The sequence below is a fragment of the Macaca nemestrina genome, chromosome 10 (genome assembly GCF_043159975.1).
Source record: "Macaca nemestrina isolate mMacNem1 chromosome 10, mMacNem.hap1, whole genome shotgun sequence".
NCBI classification, from domain to species: domain Eukaryota; kingdom Metazoa; phylum Chordata; class Mammalia; order Primates; family Cercopithecidae; genus Macaca; species Macaca nemestrina.
Window position 1 is genome coordinate 79,366,963 of NC_092134.1, and position 15,217 is coordinate 79,382,179.

Sequence of the window (15,217 nt, forward strand, 5' to 3'; positions counted from 1 at the left end):
TAAGCACGCTTCTAATGATAACTAGATCTCCCCTCTCCATCCCCACAAAGATCCTGAGAGGGTCCCATTTCCTGCTTTTGTACCTCGGAGGAAACTATCTTTTCATTTCTAATGAAAATGAAATCTCATTATTGGGAGGTGGTAGCAGTAGGGCATCAGTCAATCAGAGATTGAGGGTCCTCTCAATTTTCCACGAAAAAAATGGAAGGTGAGATAGGAGGAAGAAAGGAGAGGCTGGGATCTAAAGGGCGAGACCCTCAGGCCGAGCGGAGTTCACCGCGCAGTGAACCCCACCGCGCAGTGAACCAACTCAGCCGGCCACGCAGCCCGCGCTCCCCGCCCCGCGCCCTATTGTCCGCCCAAGCCCGGGGTCGTGACCCAGCTGAAGGCGACACCGCACCCAGGGCGGACGCGGCGTGGAACCCGGAGGAGGAGCCTGGTGCCGCCGGCCCCTGAAACCTCGCCTTTGCCCGGGCTGGCCTCATTTGGTGACCCTCAAGACCCCGGCCTCTGCGAGAAGGGGAGCTGGGACACCCCCACCCTATGAAGACAGTCACATTTTGCCCCATTCTCTCGCGGCCAGGCTTCCCGGGAAGCCAGAGCTCCAGAGTGGAACCTAGGGTTTGGCTATCTGGCAGTGCCTCCTGCACACTCAGTTCCAGGGTTTTTTTTCTGCCTGGAAATTAAAATATTGTATACTTTCCTTTTCCGATCCTTGATGCTGGGAAGAGAGGGAGTCAGAAAGGAGGAGTGAGTAGAGGCGACACTCTTCTGGCTTCACTCATACCCCATTGAGGCAGGCAGAGCTGACCCTAGAGGATGCTGCCTATTCAAGAATCTGAAAATGTTGATGGGGCCTGGAAATTTAAAATAGTCCTTTCCTATTTATTAGGCTCTGTAACCGTATTCACCCTCAAACATACTCTGAGATTGCCTACCCATCCTTGTCTTTCCTTCCTCCCAATTTATCCTCTAGGCCTGGCAGAAAGGAAAAGCAGGAAGATGGGGTTGCAGAGGCCCTTATCCCGGCAGGCCTGGATGTGGGCTCTGCTGGATTGGCCCTGCGTTCAAAGAGCTACGGAACTGACACCAGAGAGAAGAGAAGAAAAACGCGGAGGACTGGAGGGAGACCCAAGGGCTCCTGACCTTGGAGGGCCGATGAGCAAACTCCAGATGGGCTTTAGTTTCTTTCTGCTCCCCAAGTTCCAAAGGGGTCTGAGCTTCTTGAGCTGTGCAGGTTTTAAAATGTTGGAGGGCTTCTCACAGGTCTGTGGTTCAGAGTTCACCACCCCCAGTTTAAATTATCAAGAGGCAGCTAAAACTCCAACACCCAAGCAGCCACAAGCTGAAGGAGAAAAATCAAAATGGGGCTGGGAATGCCGGATGCAGAAAAAGCAGGCTGAGAGGGGTGGTCGGCTCTATCAGAAAGATTGGTAAGAGGTAAAGACTTTTTTTTTTTCTTTCTTTTTTACCAAATCCCCCAAATGTTTGTTTTGGGCTCCTGCCCATCCAGATAAATCAAGCTAACAGATTAGGAAGTTCATAAAATTGTATTCTTAGGTAATGACATCCAGAGAGGTAATAAATATTCCCTCTGCTCTGGTGGCCGCTGGAGTTCTGGTGTTCAGGGATCTTCCATCTCCCGTTCCAAGCCTGAGAGGGGTCTCTTAGAAGGGGAACATTTAAATTAAAATTAGCTCTCCATAGGTGCGGTGCCAGATAGAAGCTGTGGAAAACCTGGAGCGGTGGTTTTGTGAGTGCAATAGCATGCTCCCCCAGGACTGGGCAAAAAGCAGAGAAAAAGATGGTACAGTTGCTCCAGCGCACGCTCCGTCCCGTCATAGCACCCTTGATCTTAAGGGCCCCTTTCAGAGTCAGTCTCCCCTAATCCTAGAAAAGCAGAGAAGGACACCCTGGCCCCAAGCTCCCAGCAAACCTTTCAATTGTTTTCACTTCCCTACCACTCCCCCAACACACACACACACACACACACACACACACACACACACACACACACACACACACCCCTAGCTGTGGGAAGCTGTCTCTGGATTTCAATCTGCCAAATCCAAGCAGAAAGAAAACTGAAGCACAGATTGCAGAGAAAACTTCGTAGGAAACTTTACACAAACAACAGCAAGAGACCCTCGGACAGGGAACGTGCCTCAGTCCTTTTCCCTCAGTCTAACTTTCTCAGACTCTCTCTCTCTTTTTTGAGCCAAATTTCTTTACTCCCCGGGTACACAGACTCGGCACAGAAACGTCTTTTTCTCCAAGCAGAACCCCTCCGCTCACAATTGGATTTCCCGCCTTCACTCCCTAAGACCGGGGATCGTGACAAAAATTGACTGGCAAATAGAGTTTAAACTTTTGTGCTCCTCACCCCCAGAGCAGACCGAGTGCTAACTACTTACATGTCAAAGGGATCTTTGGCCTATGGGGATCTCCTGGCGCTTGGAGAGAAGGAACCCTGGAAGATCGGTGTCGCCGTTTCACACGTCTTCTTTTTACTTAGCCATTGAAGAGAGAGGGATACAATGCACTTACAGGCATTCCTGCGCCTTGCCTCTCCCATTACTCTGGGCAAGAAATCCCCAGTCCTACAAAAGCAGCGGCATCCTATCTGGAGACCAGGGCTGAGCAAGGGCTGGCTTGGGAGGGTCAGAGATGGGGGTGGGGGAGAGGTCAGAGGCGCTGCAGAATATAAAGGCAATGGGAGAGAAAATGCTGTGTCCTCCCCGTGAACCTGGGCTGTGTCCTCCCCCCAGTCTTTCCCCACTGCTCAACCCAACTTAAATAAAAGCTCAGCCCTCAGCTTCCAGTGAGGCTGTAGCAGCATCAGGCAGAGAGCAGGGACCAAGACTGCTGGGGCTTGGGGCCCTTGGCCCAGACTGGCCCCCCACATCCCAACCCTGCCCTGCCATTCTGGGTGACGAAGTCCAAGGCAAAGGAGAACTTTGGGGAAAGGGGAGAAAATGGAGCCCACTGGAGGGAAGGCCAGAGGACAAAATCTTCAAACTCAAATGTAAGGGATTTTAGTTTGGGTTCATTTGTCAAGAATTATGGATTTCTGATGTTTCTCCTTTTCAGACCATAAAGGACAGAAGGAGACACACAGAGAATGACCATGTATGTGAGGGAAGAGGAAGGAGAAGAAATAGAAGACAATAAAGAAGGGGAAATAAAATAAGTGTCCCAACCCTTTTATGCTGCTTTTCCTGAACTAGAGTGTTCCTTCAGCAATTTCAGGGAAAAACTTAGGAAATAAAATGTAATAATTTTCCCCCTCCTCACTCTCATCTCTTCCACTTTTGGGAGGAGAGGGATAAACTCCCTGAAAGTCACACAGCAAACTTAGGAAAGAACCATGGATCTCAATTTACCCCTTCCCTGCTTTCCATCTTAGCTCCTTTACAGGCTTGAAAAGACACCCTGGTGCCCTTAGACCTTCCTTCCCTTTCCGCAAGCGCAGTTAGAACCCCCTTTTTCTGTTCCAAGGGCAATCGCCTCAAGACGATAGGGGCTACAGTCAGATTTGGCCCCTAATTCACTTGATCACATAAAAAACTCCAGATAATTGTTGGCCTGCCTCCTCGCACTGTAGGCAGCATGTTTTGTTGTCTCCAGGGTACCACTGAGGGAGGAAAAGTAGACCTAAAGGACTAAGAGATTCCCCCCAACACACACACTTGTGAGGGCATGCATACACACACACACACACACACACAGAGCAAGTAACATCCAGCAAGTGGTTCAAAAGGAAATAAATTCAAATCACACCAATGTGATTTGTACAACTTAGTCCTGCTGTTACCTTTCACTCCAGAATTTGGGGATGGGAGAAGGGATATCCCTGGCTTCCCTGCGTACTCTAGATCTCTTCTCCCTCTGTCTTCTACTTCTAATTGCCTTTCTTCCTGAAATATGGATAAATCATCTGAGAAGAAGCTCACCAACAGCCCTCCTCCCACTTTCTCCTAACAAGCAAAAAATTAAGCAGGCCTTGCTAGGGCCTGGTTCTCAGACCAGAATTATTTGGGAGCCTTTGGCTTGAATGTATTATTCAGGTAATCCAGGCAAGATTTTTTGTTTCTTTTTTAGCCCCAAGGAAACAATTTTATTTAATTAATTTATTTCTTTACAGCCAGAGAGGCTTGTTCAGGCTATCCCCATACACTGCCAGGACCTGGGAGGTTATAGAAAGAGAGGTTGGTCCTTGACTCTCCCTAAGTCTCTTCTCAACACCTGGCAGGTCCATAATAGAAGAGAATAAAAAGGTAAAAATATTTCATTATCTCCAGGCATCAACCTTTGAGGCCTATCCATAGCAAGGGAAACTCCCAGGCCTCTGGCCTCCACCTTACCCCTTTTTCCAAGCCTAAACAAACAGAGAAGGCATCCTGACAGGTCACTTTGCTCCTTCAGAATCACCAGCTCGAAACCTTTCTTCTTTTAAGAACTCAAATGTTGAGGGGATGTCTTCCTTAATCCCTCATCCCAAAAGAGCCCTAAAGATGAAAGAAAACTCTTCTCCTTCCCACTCCCTAAACGTGCCCTCTTGTCTACAAATTAGGCAGGCCTACTCAGCACAGAGGAGGGAGAAGGGAAGAGAGAGAACATACAGAAAGAAGAAACTGTACCTAACTATAGAAAAGTGAGACACCCCCCACCCTTAGCTCCACTGAAGTGCCCCCAGAGGAGTCTGGCCTCTCTGCAGACTCAGGGGGAAGCAAGGGGACTGGAGAAATTAGCCTTAATCTTCCACATCCCCTCTTCTGAAGATCCCATACCCCAACCCTTTTGCTGTTTCTTCTGAGGACATTGGAAGACTAATGGAGAGCTAAGATTTGTGTGTTTGTTTAAAGTAAACTTAGGCAACTATAGAGAAGATGGGATGTTACCAGGCCAGAGAAAGGAGGGGGATAAAAAGAAACCATCAGACATTGACGTAAAACTAATTCACATCCACTGGTTTATTATTGATCACGGGGCATTTCACATCAACACTAAAATTCTTTATTGCAAGTTTTACAATAATCAAGTAAATTCAGTCCAAAAACACAATAACCACGATGGGGGTGGGGAGAGATTCTACCTATAGACTGCCTCTCTGAACTGAAAGTTCATTTTGATTTTCTTTTGGCTCCTCAAACTGAACAGCTCTGAGAGGCTCTCCAGATGCATTTAGCTTTGTCTGCTGTCTTCGCCCCCTCTCCTCCCGCACCCCCCCCAACAATAATACAAAAGAACTTCATAGCTTTGTTCTCCTTAAAATGACTTCCCCCTCACTAACCTCCCCTGGTGCATTTTCAATGCAAAAGGCCTAAGGAAAGAGGGGGGAAGAAGGAGGAGGAGAAGGATGAGAATTGGCTTTAAAATCTCTTTCCTTTTTTCTTTTCCTCATTTCCCCTGAAATTCACCCAAACCAGACTATCACACCTTGCAATATATAATTTTTGCAGTTTTTTTCTTAAAAAATAAATAACCCCCCAAATGGCCTTAAAAAAAAAAAAAAAACACCCAGCAGGTACCATGCTAAGACAACATCACATGCTTAAAAGGGTCCTTAACAGTGGAAGGCAGAGGAGGGCAGGGGGCTTGTTTGTTTATCTGTTTTGTCTGTTTGGAACTGACAAGGGACAAGGTGAGAGGAAGAGAGAAAAGAACCGATATATATATATATATATATTAAATTCTATAAATAAGAGTCAATTTGTGTGTGAGGGCAGGGTGGGGGCATGGGGTGGGGGCAGGGGTGTGAGTTATGTTTTATAACCTGGTAATGTCCTCTGCCCGTTGCTGCTCCGGCGGCGTGGCGCTCTGGGAGTGGTCTTCAGAAGTACCCGGGGTAGCTGCCGAAAGGGTGCTGGGCGCAGCGCCGGCCGGGGGTGCTGACCTGACTTTGGTGTTGGGGAGTCGGTGGTCCTTCTTCCATTTCATGCGACGGTTTTGGAACCAGATTTTGATCTGCCTCTCAGAGAGGCACAGCGAGTGGGCGATCTCGATCCTTCTCCTTCGGGTCAGGTAGCGGTTGTAATGAAACTCTTTCTCTAATTCCAGGACTTGCTGCCGGGTGTAGGCTGTTCTCGAGCGCTTGGGTTCCCCTCCGTTATAATTGGGGTTCACTGGGGGAGGGGGAGGGGAAAAGCAAATAGTGGGGTTCAGAGGCAGCAGGCACCCCGCCCCCCACCCTCACCTCATCCTCAGCTCTGAGGAACAGGAGGAGGGAGTGGTGGAAATAAAGTCATCAAGCTTAAATGGGTTATAAAGAAGTTGAAGGAAGCTGAAGACTTTGTAGTGTAATAAGAGGGGAATCCTCATTGTAACGACACTGAATTATTTATGCGCCCTTAGAAAGCCAGCATAGTTTTCACACATACATAACAGATCGTAGCACATGGCTCGGACTGCCCAGAGTAGCTAAGCCATAAAATTTATGGGGGATGTAATTACCCATTCTCGCTCGTAAATCCAGTTCAATTGTGCTAACCCAGAGTCGCTCCTGGAGAGAGAGGGGGAAGGAGAGAAAGGAGGACGGGGGCCAGAGGGGGCCGAGGAGGGTGGGGAGCGCTAGGGAAGACGAGAGGGAGGGGGGGGAGCAAAAAGCAAAGTTGCCTACCCGTGCTAACGTGAATTTTTTTCATCCATGGGTAGACTATGGGTTGCTTGCTGGCGGCGCTGGAGGGATGGTCGGGGGCTGGCTGGCTGCAGGCTGGCGGGGCTGGGGACGGGGAGGCGGAGGCGCCTGAGAGAGGCGCCGGCTCGCAGAGCGACTGTGATTTCTCGGGGTGGTGGTGGCCCGCCTGGGCCGGCCCGTGGCCTCGCGAATTGCCCGGCCCCTGGAGACTGGTGCAGCTATACTGGCGCTCAGGGTAGCTAGGGCGCGGAGGCGGTGGTGGGTACAGCTCCTGGTGGTGATGCTGGAATCCCGATTCCCTGGTCCGGCCGTAATATTCCGGACTGTGTTCAGGGATGTAGCTATTTTGCGAATATTCTTCGCATGGAGGAAATTTCGGATCGATGTAGTTAGAGTCCATCAAATACGAGCTCATGATCATTAATTTCTGGAGTGGAAAATAATTTTTCTCGCTTTGTCGTTTTTCTGCTCCATAAAGCCCTCCTACTAGCTAGCGACCCTGTAAAGTTACTTTCACCATGTGACTCCGCCGGCCAATCACACGGAGCAACCCAGTCCCCGGATAAGGAACCGAATCGCTTTATTCAAAATGTATCCAATTTTTTTGTGTGTGTAGTGGTGGTGGTGCTGGGGGGTGGGTGGTGGTGATGTGGGGTTAGCTGGCAGGGGTTGGGGTGCCGCCAGTGCACATCCCGTCAGACTGACAACCCTCCCCTGCAAAAGGAGATGGGAAGCTCCCGGCTCCCCTCCAAAGCCCGGGCATTGGGGGGCTGTCGGGAGGCAGTGATTCAGCCCCCGCCCAGGGTCTCCCCTCAGGCCTCTGCTGGGCCCCGTGGGCCTCGGCTCTTGAGCTTTTCCAGAGGTCTCCATTCATGGCGATCGTGTCTCAGTCTGTGTAGGTCACCGGGCAGCGCCCCTCTTTTGCAGGAAGAGGAAGTTGAATGAGGACTGGAGTGGAGGTTGGATGGGGAGGGGCCCAGGCTGAGCCGAGGAGGCTGGAGAGCCTGGAGTGCCCCCCATCCAAGGATACCAGAGTCCAGCCCTCTTCCCCATACACACTCACCCAACCCTCTGGCCATGGGGCCGGTGAGGCAGGGTCCCAGCTGGACCAGGCAGGTAGAGGCAGCGGGATGCAAATGATTCTGACGTCATATCTGGAGGTCTGGGGGTTGAGCCCCCGCTGAAGAGAGACAGGAAGTGGTTGGCAAAAGCAGAGTTCAGAAGTCTCGCCTTCCCCTGCTACCCACTGACCCTCCCTGCCCCAGCCCCAGAGCAGAGGATCTCTTCTACTGCTGGCTCCTGTTTCCACTCCCCATTCAGCCCGGCCTGCTATTTTCTGACAATTATCTCCAAGGAGCTGGGGCACGGAGGAGAGCTTTCTGCCAGGAGTCAGTGCCCTCTGATGGTGCCCAGCCAAGACCCTGAGAGTTCTTTCTCTGTCCCCACAGAGGGCAGACCTAGCTAATAGGGAGGCCTGTGTGGGTAGAGCCTGCTTGCTTCTCGCTAGGAGCTGTATCCATGTAACACGTGTGTTTACATGTAAACACGAATTCCTAAGGGCCAGCTCCAGGCTGCTTTCCAAAAACGGAAGGCTAAGCTCACCAAGTTGGGGAGGCAGGGCCAGCCTTGGGGGTCTCCAGCCCATTCACACCCCCTCCCCTCTCTCTGCCACCCACTCACAGTAGTACTCTGATGGAGGAGGGTGGCAGGGCCATAGAGAAGGGAGGGGGCCAGGAAAAGCTGCTTTCCTAACCACCACCCCCCCCCCCCAGCTAGGGGTGGCCCTGTCAGGCCACCGATTCCAATTAACTGATCGCCCATAACTCAGAGTTGGGGGGGTAGCAGAGGGGAGAGCCCAGGGAGGGAGCCGGGTCCCCTTGTTGTACTTGATAACAATTATAGTTTAAAATCATAGCTTGCCGGGGCTCGGCTATATTTTACTTGATAACAATAAAAGTGACACATAAAGTTAACTGTTTATGTTTTATTTATTAGACTAAATCTGCCAGCGGTGGTAGGAGCGCTTGCCTCGTCGCTACAGCTTTTATAGGGCTGTAAAACGTCATAAATCAGTCTCGCGGAATCGCCCGCACTCTTTGTGTCGGCGGCGGCGCGGGGCTGGCGGCCGCTGGCTGCCTGCTCCCTCCTTTCCACGAAAAGTGGTAATGTGATTTTTTCCCCTCTGATTTTATTATTATGATCGCCGCCGTGATTAGTCAATCTACCTTTAATTCACCGCCCTACGCTGCCTCCTCCTAGCCCAGCCTGGTTGACACTTGAATAAGTACCTTTTAAAACGGCATAACAACTATTTGAGGGTTTAATTAGAACATCTGCAATTAAGGGAATGAGGAGGGGAAAGGGAAAAAAAATAAAGCCCTTGTGAGAGGGAGACTGAAAGCAAGAGATTCCCATCCTTTCTTCATCACCTTTGGGATGTTGGAGAGGGTTTGCACTTCCAAATTAGGGCTTCCCCAGAGGGCTGGAATGAGAGGGAAGCTGGACCACAGGCAGTGCCCAAAGGGTGCTGATTCCCGCCTGGGCCCTCGCTGCCTTCCCTCTTCTAATGTTTAGGCCCCCAACCTCACCCCAGGCTCAGCAGGGCCAGCGCTTAGCTTCCAAAGAGCTGGCACTTGGGGGTCCCTGAATACTCTCTCTCCAAGAGGACAGTGCCCTTCCCCACTGTCACCTGGCCAGGTGAAGGAACAGGAGTTCCCCAGAGGCTGACCACCTCTTATGGAGATTCCCAAATTCTCAGAGTTGGCTGAGAACCCTTGCCCACTCTTGTCTGGAACCCTCTGCATGTGAGGACAGGCTGGTTAGGTTGGAGAGGAACTTGAGACTGTGAGTGAGGGGCAGAGGAAGGCTACTGCTTGGCTAACAGTGGTTTGAGTTGTGTGAGGGTTGTCTTATTTTAATCATTGGTGATGGGGGTGGGTTCATTAAAAATTGCTGGAAGAGGGCAAAGGGAAACCAGTGCTGAATCCTAGTACCTAAGTCTGAACTGTAGTCCCAGATGACTCCATGGGGAAGTCCAAAGCTCAGCAAACTTTGGTACCCTGCGGAGAGGGTTGATGAAGAGGGAGGAAACAGGGCCCCACTCCCTGCCCCCTTCTAGGCCTGTACCTGGATAGGGCTGCCTCACCTGGAAAGGTGAGCTGTGAGCCTGACTCTCCTCCTCTCAGCCCTCACACTCACCTTCTACCATCCCTGCCCTGGCCCTAACCCTCTTTTCTTCAATCTTCACCCTCCTGGACTTGTTAAGAAGTCCTCCCCAATATGTTGCCTGTCACATCTCATCCCGGCCAGGTTTCTGAACTTCTGCAGGTGGGTCAAGGAGACTGACTTTGGGCCAGTGTAAGTAGTAGACACAGAGGGTTCAGATACCCCCAACTGAATGTCAAGTCTGTCTTTGGTTATTATGGTTAACATATATGCATGCACACTATTAATATTTATTAATATATTAAATGCCTCTTTATGCAGCTATAAATATGTAGAGTTCTCATTCCAGGTTTGTGCAGCTAATGCAACATGCACATCCAGAAAGTGAAATCTCCAAGGTTCCCCTAAACGTGCCCACACTCGTCTATATCATTTACAAAACAACAACAACAACTCCCTTTGGGCTCCTATAGCTTAATAGCAAGGAAGTCGCCTATCACATGGGTAAAATACCACACACATACACACAAACATTTTCACCTGGATATTATTACAAGCACAGAAATAAAATCCGTTCGAAGGGCTTTTGCACTTAGCAATGGCTTAATTGGGAGGGGGTGGGGGTACTAAAGCAGCTCTCATCTGTGATGAATCCTTGTATCTGGTCCTGTCTTCTTTTGTGTTTCACCCTCCTGCCTCCCGCCTTGCTGGCCCAGGGACCGCACCTCTGCCCTGTCCTCCACCTTACTTTGCCCCAGTTTTATTTGTTTTTATTTTTTCTGACTACCTTTTGCCAGCATCCAAATGCTCTCTGCAATTGCCCCTCCACCCCATCCCCTTTCTAAATCTCGATTTGGTTTCTCTTTCGGAAACACGTTTCAGTACAAAGCGCTTCCCTTCTGACATCGCTGAAGAAAAATATGTGTCCATTGTGTGTGAGGCCTTATTGTGCCTGGATTACCATACTGACCGTTGGATAACCCATATTCCTCCCCTCCCCAGTAACAAGCTGCCGGCTGAGAGAGCTCAGCGGCTCCACAGATTCTCTGCTGCATTAAAATCTCACCCCTCTCTGATTTTTCCAAGGGAGAAAAATAAATGGGTGAACCAATTCAGGATTTGGAGGGCAAAGGGAAGGAAAATGAGGGTCATTCCTTTCCCTACTCTTTAAAATGCAGGGTTTATGTGTGTGAATGTTGTTGTTGTTGTTGTTTTAGGGATTAAAAATTGCAACATGTCTGTTTCCTTTCACTCACATAAATTGACTTTTAGATGGTATGCAATCAGGCAATTCATTTCACTTAGATTTTTTTTCCTTTCGGCAACTTGAAAACCCCAAACTAAATCAAGGCTCATATCCCATTTTTTTCGTGTGTGTGTGTGTGTGTGTGTGTGTGCGCGCGCGTGTTTGTCCCTTTCTAATGCCCCAGCCAGGGCTAATGTATGCAAAAGAATATGTAAATGCTTAATTGATTTTTTCTTAAATCTCTTGTCAGTAAAAGTAATGAATTGGTCTAAAATGATTTTAATAACCTGGATATGTCACCAGAAAATACTCAACCTTTTTTCTTCTCCTGGAATAGCTTATAGTCTCAAAAAAAAAGCAATCATGGAATGTTAATTTGCCCCCCTTTAAAATATTGAAGATGAATTTCTCTTGTTTGTTTGGAGACCATAGGCGAGGTCCTCTCATGGATTTCCCCCGCCTTGCCTTGCCTTCCTTGGAATTCAATTTTCCTTAAATCTCGTTTAAAGTGGCTTTTTAAAAAGTGGCCGCATTTTAATATTGGTTAGACAGAGTGACCTGCATTTCACCTCGGGTGTTTGACTTGTTCCAATAGGTCACTGCCATGGGGTTATTGATGAGGAAACTCCATTGAAATTTGTCTCTTCGCAAATGGCCTTTAGATCTTCCAGCGAGTTCAATAACTAGTTATAATGTGGAAGGGGAAAAATGAAGGCCCTGGGCTAACGAATTTGATGTTTCATTTTTATGCTGGAGAAATTGTTAGTTAGAGATTGGGTTCCCCACCACCTTCCTCCCTCATCCCAGCCTCATTGACCCCCACCCCTCTTCAAGACTGCTTTTTAAAACTTGGTTTGGGGTGTCCCTTGCTAACTTTGATGCAAGCTTTAATTCTTCATATTATGAAAATTGTTGCTGAAACTTCTGATGTGTGGATGCAGGAACCTTGCTCTGCTGCAGGTTTGTAACCTGAATTTCTCGCTGGGGAGGGGGAGTTTTATTTTTCAAGGAACCTAAATTTGGCTTGAAAAGATCTAGAAACCAGGCTGGCCTTAGGTTAGTTTATGGAGGGCTCCCTGGCCTGGTCCTCCCAGTATTAAAGAGATGACAGGAAGCTGGAAACACTTTTAAGAGTTTATGAGGGTATCTCAAAGTGCCTTAATCTGTTCTTGGCCTCTGAACTGCCAGAGACCCAGGAGATTAGGCACCCAAGAGCAAAGAAGGCAGAGACTGGGAAAAGCTAAGGATAGAGAGAGAATTCTACAGTAGGCAAGGGAATCCTGGGTCCTCTCCAGGGTCAGCGTCAGAATTCATGGGGACTCAGTCGGGTCACCTCTGTTGCTTCACAAGAAGGGTGACCCAGAAAAGCTCAATTCCCAAAGACCATGCATTTTAGTAAACTGGAGAGAGTCGAGGAAAAAGTGGGGTGTTGGAGATTTTATAAGCTTTCCCTTTTTCTGGAGTTTTTAAGGGAGGGAGAGGAAAAGGCAGAGGAAGGGATTGGAGGTCTTTATTTTATTTACCCCAACCACAGTCAAGTTGGGGAACCCTTGACTCCTCGAGAAACCTCTGTGAGAAAGAACTTTGGAGAGCGCGGTCTCCTGGGCTGACCCAGCGATATCAGATCATTACCATGATTAACCTCAATAATAAGAACATCTTCCCCTCACAAAACACAGCTCCCGGGGTGCCTTTTTTCCCCTTCCAGGAGCTGTTCTTTCTCCTTTCCCGCCCAAAAGGATCCAGTTTGCTCAGCCCCAAGCTCCCCCTTTAATAACCCCGTCTGCCTCGCACACCCCTTCCAAGCCTCGGCCCATAGATCGGCATGCCTTGAATCCTGGGTTGGAGGAATCAAGGCCGAGAGAGATTTCTAAGTGCCTGAAACTGGGGTGTCACCTCCCTCCATCCCCTCAAACCCAGAGGCAGCATCTTGATGCCATTTGGGTTCGCAAACTTGCCTTGGCAAAATCGTGGCACCAGTGGGATCTGGGGAACGGCCTTCAACTGCAATTGCGCGTCTCAACCCCACAAAAATGGGAAAGTCGGAGAAAGGGCCATCGGCGGTTTCAGGGTCTGGCCTGGGAGAGGGCACCAGAGTCTGCTCTTCCCAGCCAAGTGGGAATCAATAGCGATGTGTTATAAACTTCCCCGAAGCCCCTCCGAGCGCTCTGTTCCTGGCGGGCGAGCCACGTCCCTAAGCCGCTCGCCAGCCTCTGCCTGCACCTTGGCCCCCTTCTCCGAACCCGGGACCCCCAGCTTCGGGCCTCGCCCCCTCCCTGTTTTAATTACGTGATTGATTTCCGCTTTGGCCGCCTCGGGACGCCTCTCCCTCCGACTGTTTAAATCTTTCGGCTCCCTTTTTGTATTTCCGAGTCTTCCCGGCGGGCTGTAATTTAGAGGCGGCCCCTCGGCTGCCGGCGCGCACCTCGCGGCCTGGGTCCGGGGCTGGCTGCGGCCTCGCCCTACATTCCAACGAAATGGTCCTGCCGCGGTGCTCGGGCGGCAACCGGCTCTGCGGCGCGGGACTCTCAGGCTGTGGTCCTGCCCACTCGCTTTCTGAATTATTTTGTGCTCCATTATTCTCTGATAGGAAAACGTTCCCTGTGTGGGTTATCCCTTCAGGCCTGGCCTCAGAGCTGGGCTCTCCGCGGTTCTGTGCTTTTCTCCTCCCCCGAATGAGGTGTGTGTTGGAAGGTCTGGATTGAGCCCGGAGGAAGCGCGACGCCTGGCTCCAGGCTTGCGGGGAGCTCGAGTCCCTTCGCCCCAAACACCTGGGCCCCGCGCTGGCGGGCTCTGAGAAGCACCAGAAGAGACGCGAATTCGGCCACAACTTTACGCCGGTCAGCGCAAGAGGGCCCACCCCGCTGCGGCCCCTACCCCGCAGTAGGCGGTGGATCTGACTTTCGCTCCACAGCCCAGAGGCCCCCTCGCCCTGGCAGCCTCAGCGGGCACCCTGCAGCAGCCTGGGGTGGCTGCGCCCACCTCCGCCCGGGAACACGCTGTTCAGCCCCTCCACCCGACGGATTGAAGGTGAGGCGAAGGAAGGGAAAGAGGGGAGAAATTGGTGAGAAGAGTAGACTTAGGGTGAGAGGAGAAAGGGGAAGACAAGAAATGAAGAAAAGGAGCCCCTTCTCCCACTGTGGCTGACTTCTTTCCATTTCTCTTTTTCCTCCCCAAACTGCTGGTTTTCCACTTAATCTCTCATTTATTTACAACAAATAAACATTGCTCTGCTTATTCTCCTACGTTGTGTTCATTCTTTGATCTTTTCTAACGAGGCAGCAATTAGTTACTATTAACAGTATATATATACACATATATATTTTTTCCTCAAGGTCAGAAGGGGATTGGGAATGTCTTTCTGACTGGGAAGAAGTTCAGTGACACTTGAGTTGGCCACAACTTTCTCCCCGTCCCCTGACCTACAACACCCCAATACTTGCCCCCCAGGCCCCCGCCCCCACAGCAATGTTGCCGGGTAAATAAGAGTCCGCCTGCCTGGCTATTAGGATTCTGGAGACGTTGGCATCTGTAGCAATCATTAGTCAAAGCCGCGGAAGCCAAAGGAGCCGAGGAGTTGGACAGAAAAAATCTTGGAAATGATATACAGGAGCCGCTGAGGCATCAATCCCAGCCGATAAGAGCGGGGTTGCTGGGAGCAAGGCGGCCGCTTAATTGGGCCCTGGGCACCAAGAACAACCGGGGAGGAGGAACCTATGGGTTGTGCAATAACCCTGGCATCATTTGGGCGCCCTACAAAAATTGTTGGGGACTTGATCCCCTTTTCCCCCACATTTCAAAGGCCCAGTTGGGGGTGTAGGGAGACCTACAAGCCCCTGTCAGCCTCTCGCCCTGGGGATCCAAGAGGAACTGGGCTGGAGGACTCTCCCCTTCCTTCTCTCCCCCTTCCTTTTAGTGGCTATCTTGAGAGGTAGGGAGCCTCAGCTTGGATCTTGGGTCACAGAGGCAGCCTGGAGGCAGGCTATGACCCTCAGAGTAGGTTTTTGGGGGCAGATAACTCAGTGGGACTAGCTTTGGAGATAGTCTTGGAAATAGAGACAGAATTACTTGCTTTAATAAGCTAAACATCAAAAATATATTTGTTCCCTACACCCACTCACCTAATATCTTTGTATATCACAGATGCAGAGATAGAGAGGGAGACAGAG

General features: G+C 50.2%; 1 protein-coding gene across 9 annotated transcripts in view; it reads right to left on the bottom strand.

Moving 5' to 3' along the window:
* Nucleotides 1-4,949: 4,949 nt before the first annotated feature.
* The window catches only part of LOC105474238 (homeobox C4), a 61,781-nt gene continuing 51,513 nt past the window's right edge, over nucleotides 4,950-15,217 (bottom strand). For 2 of the 9 annotated variants that reach the window (XM_071071638.1, XM_071071636.1), the window contains exons 2-4: nucleotides 7,701-7,817; nucleotides 6,620-7,555; nucleotides 4,950-6,125 (exon numbers count right to left, since the gene is read on the bottom strand). In XM_071071638.1, the coding sequence (XP_070927739.1) occupies nucleotides 5,770-6,125; nucleotides 6,620-7,058 (795 nt within the window). In that variant the 5' untranslated portion in view covers nucleotides 7,059-7,555; nucleotides 7,701-7,817 and the 3' untranslated portion in view covers nucleotides 4,950-5,769. Of the gene's footprint in view, nucleotides 6,126-6,453; nucleotides 6,503-6,619; nucleotides 7,586-7,700; nucleotides 7,818-8,239; nucleotides 8,288-8,317; nucleotides 8,683-15,217 lie in introns of those variants that run through there. The other 7 variants (XM_071071642.1, XM_011728742.2, XM_071071640.1 and 4 more) reach the window with 7 other exon arrangements.